Source organism: Pleurodeles waltl, chromosome 9 (assembly GCF_031143425.1).
Source record: "Pleurodeles waltl isolate 20211129_DDA chromosome 9, aPleWal1.hap1.20221129, whole genome shotgun sequence".
NCBI classification, from domain to species: Eukaryota; Metazoa; Chordata; class Amphibia; order Caudata; family Salamandridae; genus Pleurodeles; species Pleurodeles waltl.
The window spans coordinates 683,784,851-683,803,259 of record NC_090448.1 but is presented as its reverse complement, the minus strand read 5'-3'; the positions used below and the strand labels follow the sequence as shown (position 1 = coordinate 683,803,259).

Genomic DNA, 18,409 nt, shown 5'->3' with positions numbered 1-18,409 from the left:
CGGTGGGTGGGCTGTTCCAAGGGCCCACCGGAATGGGGGAGCCCGCTCCGCGGCACGGTGAGCCACGGGAGAAGACTCGGCGCGACCGGCTGGCCAGCGGTGGTTTCTGTGGCCTGCGGGGCCTGCTGACACTTGGGAGGCCTACCGTCGGGGTGGCTTGGCGGCCACGGGGACAGTGTCCGGTAACCTCCCACCCCCAGGTGGTGAAAGGATCCTGTGGGGTGTGGCGCCGAGGCCTGGGTTTCCTGGCATCCCCGCACTTTTGACTCGACAGAGCACTGGCCCGAGCTGGAGTCCTGGCCTGGAGATGAGAGTTGGGGGCAGGGAAGGAGGAGCATTGGGGACCCTGGGGACAGGAGTCCAGGTGGAGACTGTTGCTCTTCCCCCATACCTACACGAGAGACATCAAGGGCCCCCTGGGGGCAGATCTCCGGAGGGAGTGAGGGCCCACACGGGGCTGCGTGCACTGGGATCGGCGGTGGACCGCAGCCTGCCCGCGACTTGGGCTTGGGACCCGGCGCGGCAGAGTGCCCCCTCTGGATGTTGTTCTGGTGAAGACTGGGGGACTCGGAGAGGTGACCCCAAACGGGGTTGAGTGGGGGCCATCCGAAGCAGAAACCTGAGGAGGAGACACACTCACGGAGGGAGGAGAACGTTTGCCCCTCAGGGTTCCTGCCCTGACACTGTTGGTGTGCATAAACAGTGCAGAGATGGGGAAAGACAAAGCTGCGAAGGCGGTTGGAACACGTGCCGTTACACAATACACTACTCCAAGACAATCTACGCAGCATCTTGCCCTGTGTGCCGGCGAAAATGATGACGATCCTCCAGGGGGAGACACAGTGGAGCCCACGAGGGCAGACTTGATGAAAGCCATTCAAGGCCTCCGCTCGGCGTTGTAACAAATGATAGAGACTGTATCCATTGATCTCAGCTTACTAAGAGCAGACCTCCACAATGGCTCAGAGAAGGTCAACACAGCGGAAACTAACATAGGGTCCCTCCAGGGGGAAGTGGCCTCACTGAAAAACCAGATGACCACCATACATGCAGAGGTGGCCGAGCTTGGCAGGCGGGCAGAGGATGTGGAGGGCCGCTCCCACCGCAGCAACATTCGGGTGTTGGGGTTTCCGGAGGGTGTAGCAGGTGCCTCACAATACTTGTCGGATCACGCCCCTCTGGTATGTTTCTCAGTGGGGCTGACCTGCTCGCACTCTTTATAGCTGGAGATTTCCCTCGAAGATACTTCAGGATCCGGTGGGTAAAGTCACACTGACACAATTACTAATGGAATACATGGAACATAATTGGAAGTTCACGCACAGGCGTGCAACAGAATAGGAAGCATGTAAGATAGTGCTTCGGGGAGGTTGTATGGGGTTTACATGTGGAGTGTGAAAAACCCTCCAGGCAGAACTGACTGATAGAGAAGATGTCCTGGCTGCATGTCAGCGTCATGGAGGCCTAACGCCAGGGTGGAGAAGCAAACACACAACATTATATAGTCACAGTATTTAGGGATCACCTGGAGGGAGTGTACGAGAACCCAAGGGACCCAGACTCGGATAGATTAGGGGAATATCTGATGGAGGTGTGTCTCCCCCAGTTGACTGAAGCTGGTGTGGGGGCGCTGGAAGCGAACCTTACCCTGGAGGAAGTGATGGTGGCCATTAAATCTCTACCATTGGGGAGGAGCCTGGGAAGTGACGGATTCACAGGCAAATTCTATCAGACATTTGCGACGTTACTCACGCCACGGCTATTGGCCGTATACAATGAGGCATTCAATGATAAGATGTTGCCAGATTCGATGCGAGAAGGCCTCATAGCAATAATGCCTAAATTACCACCCAATCACAATGATTAACCTTGACGTAAAGTCCTATCTAAAATCCTGGCAGTAAACTCGCGACCGGGGTGACTCACTTGACCCATTCGGACCAGTGTGGGGTTCATACCGCTATGAACGTGTGTATGCTAATGCATGTCCTTCAGGGAGTTGAGGAAAGTGACGAGGATTTAGCACTGGTATCAGTAGATATAGCCAAAGCGTTTGACACAGTAAACTGAGGTGTACCTCCTCCGCGTTCTGGTCGCCTTTGGGGTGGGACCTCAGTTTCCGTGGTGGATCGAAATCCTATACACCGAACCGTCGACAAGGGTTAGAATTTGTGTGTGGGGGGGGGGGGGGGGGTAACAGTACTCGGACAGTCTCAGGATACAGAGGGGGACCTGGCAGGGGTGCCCTTTGTCGCCACTTCTCTTTGCGATGGCCCTGGAGCCCTTAGCATGCAAGCTTCGGCGGGACATGGAGAGGTGGGGTTTTTGGCTTGGTGGGACACCTGCTATCGCTTTATGCCAATGATATGCTTTTTTATCTGAGGGACCCTGGGGTCTCGCTGCCTGTCTTGATGCAGGAGCTGGCGACCTTTGGGCATTTGTCTGAGCTTCGAATCAATGAAAACAAGTCTCTGATATTCCCTCTGGGGAATTTAAAGTGGATCCCACCGGATGCACTGCCAATCATGCCCCTGCAATGGGAGACTGACCATTTCCGATATCTCTGGATAATGGTGGCCCACACTTGTTAGCATCGGAATCAGCTCAACATTGAGAGGGGGCTCTCAGGCCTGGAGAGCTCGGTGCGCTTTTGGAACTTCCTCCCATTATCATTAATGGGACGAGTCGCAAAGATGGTATTTTTGCCTCGATGATTGTACACCTTGCAAACTTCGCTTGATACACTCCCTTGCTCGGCCTTTAAACATCTCCACTCATTGCTGGTGTCCTTGGTCTGGGTGGGGGGCCGCTGCAGAGTAAAACAGGAGACTCTTCAGCTCCCCCTCGAGGAGAGGGGGCTGGCATTACCTAATTTTGAGTATTATTTAGCCTCCCAGTTACAATACGCGGCGCTTTGGTTAACTGAGGGCAACAACTGGGGAAAAAACGCTACTAAGGGATGAGACCCGGTGCGAAACCCTGGCACAGCTGCTGCCCTTGGGGGACATAGGGGAACAAACACTTCCATACCTAATACAACACATGGCAAAGCTCTGGATGCGTGCGGTAAAAGTAATTGTACGGCACGCGCCCTTTGCACTGGACTTTGAGTTCTGGGATCTTCCGGCGTTCCGACACTTGGCCGACACGGTGGATCCTTGAGCTTGGCAAGAGGCTGGGTGCTTGACTCTTGCGGACCTCTACCCTGGCGAGACCTTTCTCACATTCGAGGCGGCACATGATACTTTCGGGTTGAATCAGGGACAATTCTTAATATATGCCAGCATTCTTCATATAACCCAGGAGATATGGCCCACTCACCTGGAGGCCCAGCCCTCATTGGTCCTGCTTCGTGTGCTTCTGGAATATGGGCGGTGCAGTCATCTTATATCACACATATATAAAGCCATGAAAGCAGATACGCCCAAGCTTGTGTTGCGAGCACGGGTGGCATGGGATGGCGACCTGTCTGAGCCGTTGGGGGAGGAGCAGTGGAAGTCAGTATGTGCTTTGCTCCTTCGGGGGACCTGTAATGCCAGATTTAAGTTGCTACATTTTAACTATATACATTGCACGTATGTCACTCCGGCCTTCCTCCACATAATCGATCCTAGCAGATATGACGGCTTCCCCTGCTGTAATGCGCAACCAGCAACTTTCTTACATTTGGCCTGGAATTGTCACATAGTACATACTTTCTAGGAGGCATTGGTCTGAGCTTAGGGAGAGGTGGGGGCGGTGAGAGTGGAACAAACTCCTGTGCGCTGCCTTTTGGGAGATGTTTAGAGAAAAAAAGGCAAAAAAATGCAATGGAATTTTGTGCAGTCGGGAGCACCCCCTGACATCTTGATGCTGCCACGTTGCTTTTCAGAGAAGGAGGCTATCTTGAAAGCGGCCAGAAAGCCGACCTGATTTTCTGGGGCCACAACATACAACTATTCTAGGTCCTCTCGCCTGTCACCCTGAGATGTTGCTGCAACTTCAGGGCGGTGACAGACATTTAGAGCACGATGAACATCAGCTACCAATGCAGCTACCCCTTTGCGCTGCTCTTTACCTGAGAGGGCAAACGTCGTGCAGTCTGCTCTCACCAAGGCTAAGCAACTACTGGTTATGACCTCCTCTGACCATGAGGGCACAGTCTTGCCAAACCAAGACTCCCAGAGGGCAACCTTTCAACCCACATGACCACTGTGGACCCTCAACACCCGAACAAATTTACTCCAGAGCAGATGGCAATTGAAGGAAAATGGGACGTAATACAACACCTGCGAAACATGGACAGAGACCCATCGTCAACGCCCTCCCTGACAGATACGGCCTAAGAACTGCAGCTTACACACCAGGTATTGCTGTCCTCTAAGACTGATGTCTCCCACCCTCAAGCTTCTTACTCCCCAGGAGAGTGACCCCTCCATCGAGATGCTGGCATATGTGTCCTAGCCTCTGTGGGAAGAGAACGCAAATGTTGGACCCGGTTGGTCCGTAACTGTTATGACTTTGATTTACTTGTTTCCTTCTGTTAGATTATGGCATCTGAACAGCTGGTTTGACTCACCCAGGAATATTGTCCTGCCCGACCCTTAGCTGCACTGAGCGGGCGAGACCTTATCTCCTCACAACATAGACCCAGACCAGCATGGCCAAAAGCACCAAATCAGTCCCCCCAACAGATAAGGGTCTGAAAGTAATCTCCCTAAATGTCTGGGGGGGCTTAACTCTCTGAATAAGAGGAAGGCTATCTGGTCCAGACAAACACAGAATGGTTCACCCTCGCTACCCCATCTTCCACTCGGTATCCACAGACTCTAAAACCGCGGAAGTGGGGATACTCCTTAAGTCCACCTTTGGCATTGATACCACAAGTGCTATGAGGAACAAAGATGGAAGGTGCCTGACCCTACACTTGACGGGGCAACAACGTCTCACCCTGCCTAATGTATATGCCCCTAACACCCTGCAAGATACCCATCTTAGGCAAACCATCCATGAACAGGTCCATGACGCACTATAGGACGTTATAGTGGGAGGTGATTTTACCATGGTGTGGGACCCCCAACGGACCGTACCTCCACCTCATTTCAAGGCACTGGGGCTGTCTCCGCTCACTTGAAAGCCACCATCATGGACATAGGCCTTAATGATGCATGGCACTACACTCACCCTTACTCAAGGGGATATTCCTGATACTCGTACGTTCATGCTTCCTATTCGAAGATAGACTACCTGTTTATAACACATTTGCTGTTCCGCACCCTCTTTATTGCAGAGATAGCAGACATTTCAATCTCGGACCATGCACACGTAGAGCTGACATGGCATGCCTTACTGCTCCACCTGAAAGGCACCCCCTGGCACCCCCACCCCCCAGTGTCGTCTGCCCCCACGGGTACTTCGAGATCTGGTGGGTGTGGAAGAAATATGCAAAGGCATATTGGATTATTTTACACACAGCTCTGTGCAGGATACTACTCCACACATGCTATAGGACAGGTTCAAAGGCTCCATATGAGGAGTAATCTCCTCCGTAGCCAGACATGGAGAATCCCAGTTGGTAGGGAACAAACTGTCAGCTGAGATAAAGCCCTCGGAGTCTCAAGACAAAACTAACCCCACTCACCGCCTCAAAAGACAGCTGGCTGTCCTGCATGGTCAACTACACACCCACTGGACAAATAAAGCTGAAAGATCCCTACTGGCACTCTGACATAGGTTCTACATAGGGAAGGACAAAGTAGGCTCTCTCCTGGCCCACAGGCTAGGAAATGCACAAGCTAAGTCACACATAGCCAAGATTAGGATACAGGAGGGGACCTGGGCAACCAGGGAGCAGGACAAACAAAAAGCCTTCACAACTTTTTACCAACATTTATTTGCAGCAGATGTGATGTCACCCGCGCTTATTATAACATATTTGAACAACCTCAAATGGGACCCAAAAACCCCCTCAACATGGAGGACCTTTTAGATGTGCCAATTGCATTGGAGGAAGTTCGCCATGCCCTCCAAAAATTACCACTGGGGAAATCCCGTGGCCTGACGGCCTGCCAGTCAGCTTTTACAGACTATTCTTGCCAGAGCTAGGAACCCACATTCTCAGCCTCTACAACACATTTGCGCAAGACACAAGTCTCACCCCCTTGATGTCCGGGGCTGAAATATCACTTATCCCTAAACTGGGCAAGGACCCGTCGCAATGCTCCTCGTATCGCCCCATTGCTCTTTTAAACACAGACGCAAACAGTTTTTACCAAGATCCTGGCCCTGCGGCTTGACCACTACCTCCGTTCCTTATATAACCCAACCAAGTCAGATTTATTCATGACAGACAGGGTTGCTGACAATGTCTGCGGATTAGCCCACCTAGTAGAGAAAGGTCAATGGCAAACTTCCCGGTGTGCCTTCTCTTGGTAGACACGGAGGAGGCCCTTGACAGTCTCAACTGGGACTTCCTAAAAGCTGTTTTAAGCAAAATGGGTCTAGGCCTCACAATGATCTCCCGATTACTGGTGTCATAAGTTAACCTGATGGTGACTATCCACGTGAACGGTCAAACCTCTGCCCTGATTTTCATACGATCAGGCATTAGGCAGGATTTTCCCATTTTGCCCCTAATATTTGCTCTTGTTCTGGAGCCACTAGCAATAGTTATTAGGTACACTGAACAGGTGTCTGGCATCCCATTTGGGGGCCACTCCCACATAATCAGTCTATTTGCTGAATACCTGCAGCTCATCCTTGCCCACCCCGATACCTCCCTCCCGGCGGTAGTCACCATCCTTAAAGACTTTGAGATGCTCTCAGGCTTCAAAGTAAACCTGTCTAAGTCCAAACTTCTTAATCTATCGATCCCAGGGGAGGATATCCCCTGCCTGAAAACATTGGCGCCCTTCCAAGTGAACCCTGATAAACTCAAGTACCTGGTTCTTAACCTCACACCGCCACTTATCACAAGGACGAAAGTAAACTGACCCCAGTTACAAAGAGCTGCCTGCAAGGACATCAGACCATGCAAGCGCCTGCCTGTTTCTTGGCTGGGGAGGATTAATGTTGTCAAATTGGACATTCTACCACATACCTTATACTTATTTCAAACTCTCCCTCCCCGATACCCCATGACGAAATAACTCAACTGCAACACAACATAAGCACATACATCTGGAATGGGAAACATCCGAGAATATCCAATTCTCTTCTGCTGTAACTCTGCAGCAGAGGAGGTCTTGCGTGTCTCACCCTTCTGGAGTACTATTGGGCGGCCCACTTGAGATACATTTCGGCCTGGATGGCGTGGCAAGAGTAAAGACCATTGGCTACACATGGATAGGATCATGGCGTGCAGGCTACTATGGGACCTGGCGTGGCTACCTTGTCATGCACGCCCCTGCAGTGCCTATCTGTCCATCCCAACCAGGACAGTTCTCGACATCTGGAACAGAGTAGCCACCTGAAAGGGGCTAACAATGTTCCCCTCCCCAAATACCCCGATTGCCCACAACCCTAAATTCACAACAGCCCTGTCCCTGACGGCTTTCAGTGCTTGGACAGACAGACTGCCAGACCCTTAGCGACCTCTTCACAGGCACGGACATGAAAACCTTTGACCAATGCCAGACGGAGTTCCACTTACCAGACAGTAAAAGGCTGCAATACCGCCAACTAAGACACTGGGTGTTACACTCTACCGTCTACCCTGCAGCTGTCCGACCCCTCATGGCTTTTGAGCAATTGGTACGCTCCAATAACCGCTCACAGAGCCTTATCTCTGAAGCATATGCAGTGCGCTATCACTCTGACCCTCCCCTCACCCACCCTTACCAGTCAAAATGGGTGACAATTAATGCTGACGAACTGACACTGAAACAATGGGAAACCTTGTGGCATGATATACCTAAAACATATTGTTTGATAGCGCTCAGGGACACCACTTGCAAACTGATGTTCCAATGGTATCTCACACCGTCTTGCCTGGACACTGTAGGAGGCTGGACTGGCTTGTAGTGAGTACCTAGGGGTACTTGCACCTTGCACCAGGCCCAGTTATCCCTTATTAGTGTATAGGGTGTCTAGCAGCTTAGGCTGATAGATAATGGTAGCTTAGTAGAGCAGCTTAGGCTGAACTAGGAGACGAGTGAAGCTCCTACAGTACCACCTAGTGTCATATGCACAATATCATAAGAAAACACAATACACAGTTATACTAAAAATAAAGGTACTTTATTTTTATGACAATATGCCAAAGTATCTTAGAGTGTACCCTCAGTGAGAGGATAGGAAATATACGCAAGATATATATACACAATAGCAAAAATATGCAGTATAGTCTTAGAAAACAGTGCAAACAATGTATAGTTACAATAGGATGCAATGGGGAAACATAGGGATAGGGGCAACACAAACCATATACTCCAAAAGTGGAATGCGAACCACGAATGGACCCCAAACCTATGTGACCTTGTAGAGGGTCGCTGGGACTATTAGAAAATAATGAGAGTTAGAAAAATAACCCTCCCCAAGACCCTGAAAAGTGAGTGCAAAGTGCACTAAAGTTCCCCTAAGGATAAAGAAGTCGTGTTAGAGGAATAATGCAGGAAAGACACAAACCAACAATGCAACAACGCTGGATTTCCAATCTGGGGTACCTGTGGAACAAGGGGATAAAGTCCAAAAGTCACAAGCAAGTCGGAGATGGGCAGATGCCCAGGAAATGCCAGCTGCGGGTGCAAAGAAGCTTCTACTGAACAGAAGAAGCTGTGGTTTCTGCAGGAACGCAAAGGGCTAGAGACTTCTCCGTTGGAGGACGGATCCCTCTCGCCTTGTAGAGTCGTGCAGAAGTGTTTTCCCGCCGAAAGAACGCCAACAAGCCTTGCTAGCTGTAAATCGTGCGGTTAGCGTTTTTGGATGCTGCTGTGGCCCAGGAGGGACCAGGAGGTGGCAAATTGGACCAGGAGGTAGAGGGGACGTCGAGCAAGACAAGGAGCCCTCTTAGCAGCAGGTAGCACCCGGAGAAGTGCCAGAAATAGGCACTACGAGGATGCGTGAAACGGTGCTCACCGGAAGTCGCACAAAGAAGTCCCACGTCGCCGGAGAACAACTTAGGAGGTCGTGCAATGCAGGTTAGAGTGCCGTGGACCCAGGCTGGACTGTGCACAAAGGATTTCCGCCGGAAGTGCACGGAGGCCGGAGTAGCTGCAAAAGTCGCGGTTCCCAGCAATGCAGTCTAGCGAGGTGAGGCAAGGACTTACCTCCACCAAACTTGGACTGAAGAGTCACTGGACTGTGGGGGTCACTTGGACAGAGTTGCTGGATTCGAGGGACCTCGCTCGTCGTGCTGAGAGGAGACCCAAGGGACCGGTAATGCAGCTTTTTGGTGCCTGCGGTTGCAGGGGGAAGATTCCGTCGACCCACAGGAGATTTCTTCAGAGCTTCTAGTGCAGAGAGGAGGCAGACTACCCCCACAGCATGCACCACCAGGAAAACAGTCGAGAAGGCGGCAGGATCAGCGTTACAGAGTTGCAGTAGTCGTCTTTGCTACTTTGTTGCAGTGTTGCAGGCTTCCAGCGCGGTCAGCAGTCGATTCCTTGGCAGAAGGTGAAGAGAGAGATGCAGAGGAACTCGGATGAGCTCTTGCATTCGTTATCTAAAGTTTCCCCAGTGACAGAGACCCTAAATAGCCAGAAAAGAGGGTTTGGCTACTTAGGAGAGAGGATAGGCTAGCAACACCTGAAGGAGCCTATCACAAGGAGTCTCTGACGTCACCTGGTGGCACTGGCCACTCAGAGCAGTCCGGTGTGCCAGCAGCACCTCTGTTTCCAAGATGGCAGAGGTCTGGAGCACACTGGAGGAGCTCTGGACACCTCCCAGGGGAGGTGCAGGTCAGGGGAGTGGTCACTCCCCTTTCCTTTGTCCAGTTTTGCGCCAGAGCAGGGCTAAGGGGTCCCCTGAACCGGTGTAGACTGGCTTATGCAGAATTGGGCACATTTGTGCCCAAGAAAGCATTTCCAGAGGCTGGGGGAGGCTACTCCTCCCCTGCCTTCACACCATTTTCCAAAGGGAGAGGGTGTCACACCCTCTCTCAGAGGAAGTTCTTTGTTCTGCCATCCTGGGCCAGGCCTGGCTGGACCCCAGGAGGGCAGATGCCTGTCTGAGGGGTTGGCAGCAGCTGCAGTGAAACCCCAGGAAGGGCAGTTTGGCAGTACCAGGGTCTGTGCTACAGACCACTGGGATCATGGGATTGTGCCAACTATGCCAGGATGGCATAGAGGGGGCAATTCCATGATCATAGACATGTTACATGGCCATATTCGGAGTTACCATTGTGAAGCTACATATAGGTAGTGACCTATATGTAGTGCACGCGTGTAATGGTGTCCCCGCACTCACAAAGTCAGGGAAATTGGCCCTGAACAATGTGGGGGCACCTTGGCTAGTGCCAGGGTGCTCTCACACTAAGTAACTTTGCACCTAACCTTTACCAGGTAAAGGTTAGACATATAGGTGACTTATAAGTTACTTAAGTGCAGTGTAAAATGGCTGTGAAATAACGTGGACGTTATTTCACTCAGGCTGCAGTGGCAGGCCTGTGTAAGAATTGTCAGAGCTCCCTATGTGTGGCAAAAGAAATGCTGCAGCCCATAGGGATCTCCTGGAACCCCAATACCCTGGGTACCTCAGTACCATATACTAGGGAATTATAAGGGTGTTCCAGTAAGCCAATGTAAATTGGTAAAATTGGTCACTAGCCTGTTAGTGGCAATTTGGAAAGAAATGAGAGAGCATAACCACTGAGGTTCTGATTAGCAGAGCCTCAGTGAGACAGTTAGTCACTACACAGGTAACACATTGAGGCACACTTATGAGCACTGGGGCCCTGGCTGGCAGGGTCCCAGTGACACATACAACTAAAACAACATATATACAGTGAAAAATGGGGGTAACATGCCAGGCAAGATGGTACTTTCCTACAGACACCATCTGTTAGAGCTCCTGAGATGTATGCTGGAGGTGTCAGGAAAATCAAGGGGATTTCTGTCACATATGGTGGACATGCGACCCAATCTCTACCTTTTGGAAAAAAGTCCTTAGCCATATCAAAGCAGCCCTAGGATACCCCTGCCCGCTACCTACCACATGGTGATCCTGAGGGTATGTCCCACAACACAAAAAGCGATGACACAGGCCAAATGGCCACTAATTAGCTACATGCTACACACTGCAAGACAATTGATTGCTCTCACATAGAAACACACTGCAGCACCCAGTATAGCACTGGTTCCATGAACTGTGGCACGTGCCATCTATGGAGCAACTTGCACACTCCTTAGAGCGGACCGAAAAATAATTCTAGGCGATGTGGGGACCTCTTATACAATACCTTACCCGCCTAGAATTCATGTGCTTTAACCCCCACTGGCTCAGGGCCTTGCAGCTTTTCCCTGACCCTCGACTCAACCTAAACCTTCACTGTAAATGAACTGCCCAGTACGCACGGACACACCATGCCTGCCTCAATGGCTCCTGTCTCAGCTCCCTACTACTTACCTGACTTTGCATTAGGATTCTACGAATTACTGCTCAGATGCCAATGTTGATGTATAATTTTGGTTTTCTTCTGTCCTCTTGTTTACTCTATCTCTCCCTATTCCTACGCCCCTCGTCCCCTTCTGTTTGCTGTTCCCAGCAATCATTGACAACTTGGGCTCTTTATTCTCCCTACCCATCCTACTCACAACTACAGTAGACAAAACAAAGATTAATTTGCCTTGCACAATTTTCTTGCTAGACTCATTGATGCTAGAAAGAAAATTCCCCTTCTACTGTACTGTATTTCGTGTGTTAAAATTCTAGGAGAGATTCAAACAAAAAAAGGAATATGTTAACATGATTTATATGAACTCGGTACAGAAAACTTTATTCATTGATCCATTAGATGAAACCTATATACGGATGGACATTGAACTTATGAGTTGAACTATGCCCCTGCACAGGGTGAGATTTGATATCTAAGGGCTGGATTTGGATCCTTCAGAATAGACATGCAAAGGTAGTGAGAAGGCCAAGGAAAAGAATGAAAGAGAGAGAGAGAGAAAAAGACCAGTATGTTACTCAAGCAATGTTATAAAACTGTTCATACCTTATTATAAATGCCCAGTTTGTTTATCTTGGAATTTAGGTCTGTGAAAGGATGTAGGTAGAAATGTAAAGCCTTGAATAGGGTTTCCAAAATTAGTATGTAACCAGTGGTGGTTTCACAACACCAGTGGTTTATCAGCTTGCTTAGATTCTTTAGTTTTATGCCATTTAAGTTTCATTAACCTGTTATATCCCGGTGAAAGATGCCTTATGTCTTGTTGCTGGACTATATTATTTTTCCCTCAGGAAGTGGAAAGGTATCAACTTTGGAAAGAGTGCAGGAGCTGCAAAGGATGACCCTAGGTCTGCCAGAAGCTGGAGAGCTGGAGCCCGAGCTGTCGATCTTGCTTCCCACCAGTGACTCACAGATAGAGGAGTCTCCCCGTCCCCTTAGTCCCACACGTCTACAGCCAATACTGCCTCCGGAGGCCCAAAAGATGCCAGAGCTGGATGAAATTCGCAGAGTCCTAGCAGATATCCCCAGGCCTCTGAAGAGACGTGGGTCCATGGAACAGTGTGTGTCAGTTACCCAGCCATCCAACAAGAAGCAGTATCAGCAGATTATGAGCCGACTCTTCCGCCGCTCTACTCCCAAGGAAACAGTGAGCCTTGTAGGGGAAGGAGCTCCACAGATGGAGATGCCAGTCATCATTGAAGGATCCGAAACAAAAGTGGGTGCCACCATAGCCCAGGAAAGGTCTCCTTCACCCTCTCTTCCAGCAGTGTTGATTGCACCCACCCCTCCCATCTATACGTCACCCAGTCCGGTAAGTTGAGTGGACGTAAGATTGGGGATTTCTTGTATTAAGGGTCCTATCTTTTCTGGGTTTTGTAGTGTCCAGTAGAGTCAACCTGAAATATTTTCATTCCGGTATTGGAAAAAAGGGAGTAAGAATGTTTGGAATAACAAAGGAGGCTATTTTACTCTTAAATCGGACAGCTGGATGTCACCTCTAGATTAGGACTGTGCTCCATTGATTGTGAATAGTGTAAACCATTGATTCAGTTGATTCTTAATAGAACGATCTTCCTATGTAGCAGAGAACAGCGTTCTTGGTAAAGTGTTTGTATATACTAATCTGTGCAGGTAATTTTGGCACATCCACACCATTAGTGGTGAAGCATATGACAGGCAGCATGTCTCCAGTGCAGTCTTGAATTCTACACCTCAGCATATGTGAGTAGGTCTTTTATGTCTAAGGGCCTGATTTAGAACCCGGCAGATGGGTTACTCTGTCACAACAGTGATGGATAGCCCATCCACCAAAATCTAAATCCCATTGAAGGTAATGGGATTTAGATTTCGGCAGATAGGATATCCGTCACCATTGTGACAGAGTAACCCATCTGCCGAGTTCTAAATTGGAACCTACGTTTTTTGTAAGCTGATTGGAGTCATTTTTTGTGTGCCAAGATTTAAGAAGACTAAATGAATATGAAGTATGACTTTCACCTAGCTGTGCGAGGTCTGTGAGCTTCTTCAGAGTGGAGATCATTGAACAGGGATTGTTTTATTACTTGTGAACCTGAGTTTATAGTTCTTTATATGCCACAGCCTGACTTTGGTGAGACTCACCTCTGTATGCCCTCTTTCGTAAAGCAGGAATTAAGATCTGTTTTGAAGAAACACTCCTCCCCAAAGAAGACTCCTGTGAGGAGGGCACGGCTGAACCCGCTGGTGCTACTGCTAGACGCTGCGCTAACAGGCGAGCTTGATGTTGTCCAGCAAGCTGTGAAAGAGGTAAATGGTGCAATCATTTACCACTGTCTACTCACCATGATAGGTTTTGCAGAATCATCTTTGCAAATGGGTTGGAAGCTGACTAGACTTCAGAAATAATCCAGTATTATTAAACTCTACATAATTAAGACTAGTGGTCCTATGCTAAGATCTCACTAAGACATATTTGCACCTAACTGAACAACTTTGTAGGGAGGATATTCGATTCACATTTGATAAATCTAATTAGGAGGAGCATTTCTGCAGGATGGATTGTTTTCTGTGAATCGTGGGGTGTGCAGGGGGATACTTGACAAGAACTGTGGTAGGTACTACTGTTTGCGACTTATGCAAAGGCCTTAAGTACTATTGCATTTCAAAAAGGTAACCACATTACTTCATTTCTGCAATTTACTCTGTAACAGTAGTGAATTAAGCTGCAACTCTAGGAGGTTGTGAGGTCTTTGGTACATAAATAAGCTGACATCAGCAATCAAATACCTTAAAACAAGCAGCAATGGCTTACTGTAGGAGATGATGGAATTTGGAACCTAAGTAATGTTTGAAACCAATAGTTGCGCTCCTTAAATCAATGTCCAGTCAGCTATATTTAAAAAGGTAGCATTTGCAAAGTCAACAAATCTGGTTATTTTCTAACTGGAGGTGCTGCTTCGTGGATTGACCAGTTTGTGTTTGATATGTTTTGGCTCAGAGAGTAGCTTAATGTGAGACTGAGTGAATGGTTGGATGGATGAGTAAATGCACCACTGGACAAATAATTATTAGATGTGTACACAAATGGGTTGGGCTCCTGGATATATGGGTGAGTGAGTGCATGGCGGGACACCAATAGGTTACTCCAGCCATTCCATCTAGGCCTTACAACATTAGTGATGATGTTAATGGGCTTTGTTATGTACTTGCTTGAACTGCAGGGCTTTAAAGAAGTGGCACACTTCAGTATTCAACTTAGAAAGGTTTATACATATCTGGTTCATTCACTGGGCTGTAGTAGGACCCAGAATCTTGAAGACCTGGAGTGAGCCAAGTGCTAGAGCTGATGACTGCAGGAGAATTTAGAGAGCTTTTGCAGGCCATGCATTCACCTCCCTGGTTATGGAACTGTATTCTGGTATTTTATTTGAGAGAATCATGACTGCAACTCTTGAATGCACTGGTTTTGTTGAATGAAAGCCCGGCCTAAAAACATGCCACCTTAACTCACCCCCATAAATACCAAATAGCTATCACAATGACATTCATTTTCGACAGCCAAGTTTGCTTGTAATTTGGGAAGAAGAGAGCCCACCTGCTTTCATTAAGTATAACACTATGTACCAAGAGATAAATCTATACCATGACATACCAGAAAGATGCCTGCACTCATTGCGCTTGAAATTCCCTTTTTATGGTCTGGCTTGACAATGTAACGGTCATAAGACAATTATGTGGGCATCACTAAAGAGGGGCTTTGACCCGTCCACACGTTGGGATCTAGGAGTATGTGTTTTGATGGGCAGAAGTTATGTGCTTCCAAAAAAGTGCTTTCTGTCCACACAGTGCTGATAATTTTGTTTATTTATGCAGCTGCCCAATCTTGAACTTTCAGGGGCACACACACTGTAATGCTGACAAAATATCTTAGATAACTTGCATGCAAGATTTCATACTAAGGTTTTGGAGCAGAGTTCTCACATGACATGCATGGTACTTGATGATACCCAATCATGTGGGAACACTCCTACAACCAGATTAGATGTGGCCTCACTTAACTGCTCTCTTAAGGCACATGAAATTTATACATAAAATCTGGATATGTATGTATATATATATATATACATATTTTCCTCCATCTAAGCAGCATGCTCCAATTAAACATCTTCCCTTGTACAAATAGAATCTCACCCCTTGATCTCAAACAAGGATATCCGTGAGCTACTCTTGGCTTGAAGAACTTTAAAGACAAGTGATTTTATATCGTAAAGTTTACCCCCACTCTAATTCCACCACAACAGAATTGATAACCAAAAACATAACCTCCCCAAAGTGGGACTAACAATTTGATCAAAATGCCTTTTTCCCCCATACCTCTCAAGCAAGATTCTTCACTCTCACAACTGTAGCCTTAAAAGAATACATTGATCACCTCCCACCCACAGAAACCTGGCCGAGTGAATCATTATGAGCTTTTCTAGATGTCTTTGTCCCACCTGACTACTCTATATTCCATCTCAACTGGTAAGATAAAGCAAGTGCCTATCTAATACAAAATAATCAGTTCAAATAAAAAAACAGCTAAACATAGCCTGTCAAGATATTGCAGTGCTTGTTGTCTTGAATTAAAAACAATAATTATTCTCCTTCTGTCATCCTTCCCCAATACCTGGCCGTTGGAAGTGGTTTAAATGGCCAGCAGGTAGGCCTTGAGGGCATACCCTGCACATGCATGATCACTTTAACCATCCACTGAAATTCCTGCTCTGGCATGGTCTATATCATGGATACTCAAAGTACGGCCCGGGGGCTGCATGCGGCCCCCCTGACCTTTCCATGCGGCCCCCTGAGCAACAGGAGTACAGGGCTGCTATTCACTGGATTCAGCTCTAAAAATAAAAGATCTTAAATATTTTGTGGTTAACTGGTGGAAAGGAAGTAACTAGAGAGTCCTGAGCTTCACTTAAGAAACCGGTTCATTTTTAAAGACATCTTGCAGGACAAGTGTAAAAATATAACAGTTGCTTCAAAATTCAAAAAGAGTATTAAGTTAACATGATGAACCTTTCAACCTAAGTATAAGTTATTATATCATTGCAATGAGAAGTATTAATTTACAAGTGATAGTTTTCAAACATGAATTCAGAAACATTAATTCTTACCTTACCCTGACAAATATACCAATAGTGAATTAAAGAGGCAAGTCAGATGTTCTGTGCACGTTTTGATTGGCCTGGTCTCCTACTGTAAATGAACAATATTATCGTTTTTAAATCAAACACAGGAGCATATTTTTACAGTGTAGATGCTGACATTTTGCTGTCCTCATATGTGATAATGACAAAAAGGAGGTAAAGTGAAAGTAAGCAATTGTCTAGGATCACACAATTTGGAAAAGTGGGGAAGACAAGATTAATCTCAGGTTTCCTAGTTTCATATTGCTCAAATCAGTCACTAGGCGTATATCCTTCACTTCGCCTACCCATACTTATCAGCCAAATCCCCCTAATTCCCTCACTCGGCCGCCATTCCTCTGGCATTGATGCGGCCCCCAGGCACATCACAGACCAAACTTTTTGGCCCCTGTGAAAATGTTTGTGAGTACCCATGGTCTATATTAAAACGTGAGATGATATAATGTAGAAGCAGTTTGTGTTTGTTCACTGAAAGCATCAAAATATTATTTTTTTTTAAAGAAAAAACTTTTATACCACAAACTTCACCTTATTTACCACCCTTCAGGCCACAGTTTTCCCTACCCAGAAGAGCTGTTGGATGTAATCAATACTCATATTCTCCCTGTTGGAAATGACCATAGTTTGGGTTGCATGCTCAGGATCTGTGCTTTCTGTTGCTGAGCCAGTAGTTATTGCCCATAGGACTCTGCACACATTTATTTTGCTAACCAGTGGGAAAGTGCTTGTACGCCCCCCGGTAAAGTTGCCTTATATCTAATTGACACATTTAATTTACTAGTCCCTAATATATATGGTACTACATGTGCTCCGGGTCTGCACATTAAATACTACTAGTGGGCTGCTGCACTCAATATACCATCCACTAAAGTAGCACTGTAAAGCATATATCGAGGCCTATCCTAGCAGTTTGAGTGTGCAGCAAATTGCCATTTCGACCTGGCAAAACAAAACGTTTGACAGGCTAAACATCTTTTATACTACCTGCACGTCACCCTTAATGGAGGTCCTTAATGACCATAGGGAAGGGTACATGGTACTTAAAAAGTAGGACATGTGTATATGTAATGTTTTACATGTCCTGACAGTGAAAACTCCCCAAAGTCGTTTTCCAATGTGGCAAGGCTGGCTTCTCCATAGGAAAACACTGGGATACACTATCACAGCTTATAGTGCTTAGTTGCACTTAAGGAGCTGCTATAAATTTGGTTCAAGGGCTCAGTTTAAAGGAAGGAAGACTGGGCCTGCTTACCTTGAATCCAAGCCACGCTTTGGATCAGGCTTGCCCCGCAGATGACCACTTTTTCCTCCATAACATTACTTTGTCAGAAGCTAAACTTTCCATCAGACTAACCTGCTCCTTACATCCAACAAATGCTCCATCATGTTCATCCTAAACTGTTGCCTTTGACTCTGTCTTGCACAATCAGGTAACCATGGTTGGTGCTTGTTGCTTTTTGGCACTATTTTTAATTCAAAGTTTAAAAGTATCTCCAGTTCTACTTACTATATTGTTGTTTTGGTGGCATTCTATTTATTAAAATGTACTCTATTTTTCTATATTGCCTTGGGATTTTTCCTATTTTCATGTCATTACTGTTTGAGTGCTGCATAAACACTTCATACATAATTCTTTAAGCTAAGCCTG

At 47.3% G+C, this 18,409-nt stretch overlaps 1 protein-coding gene across 23 annotated transcripts in view; it reads left to right on the top strand.

Moving 5' to 3' along the window:
• Positions 1–18,409, top strand: part of PPP1R13L (protein phosphatase 1 regulatory subunit 13 like) — a 680,831-nt gene that overhangs the window by 595,554 nt on the left and 66,868 nt on the right. For 22 of the 23 annotated variants that reach the window (XM_069207788.1, XM_069207780.1, XM_069207769.1 and 19 more), the window contains 2 exons: positions 12,379–12,899; positions 13,733–13,873. In XM_069207788.1, coding sequence (XP_069063889.1) covers positions 12,379–12,899; positions 13,733–13,873 — 662 coding nt within the window. The remainder of the gene's footprint in view (positions 1–12,378; positions 12,900–13,732; positions 13,874–18,409) is intronic. The other variant, XM_069207768.1, reaches the window with a different exon arrangement.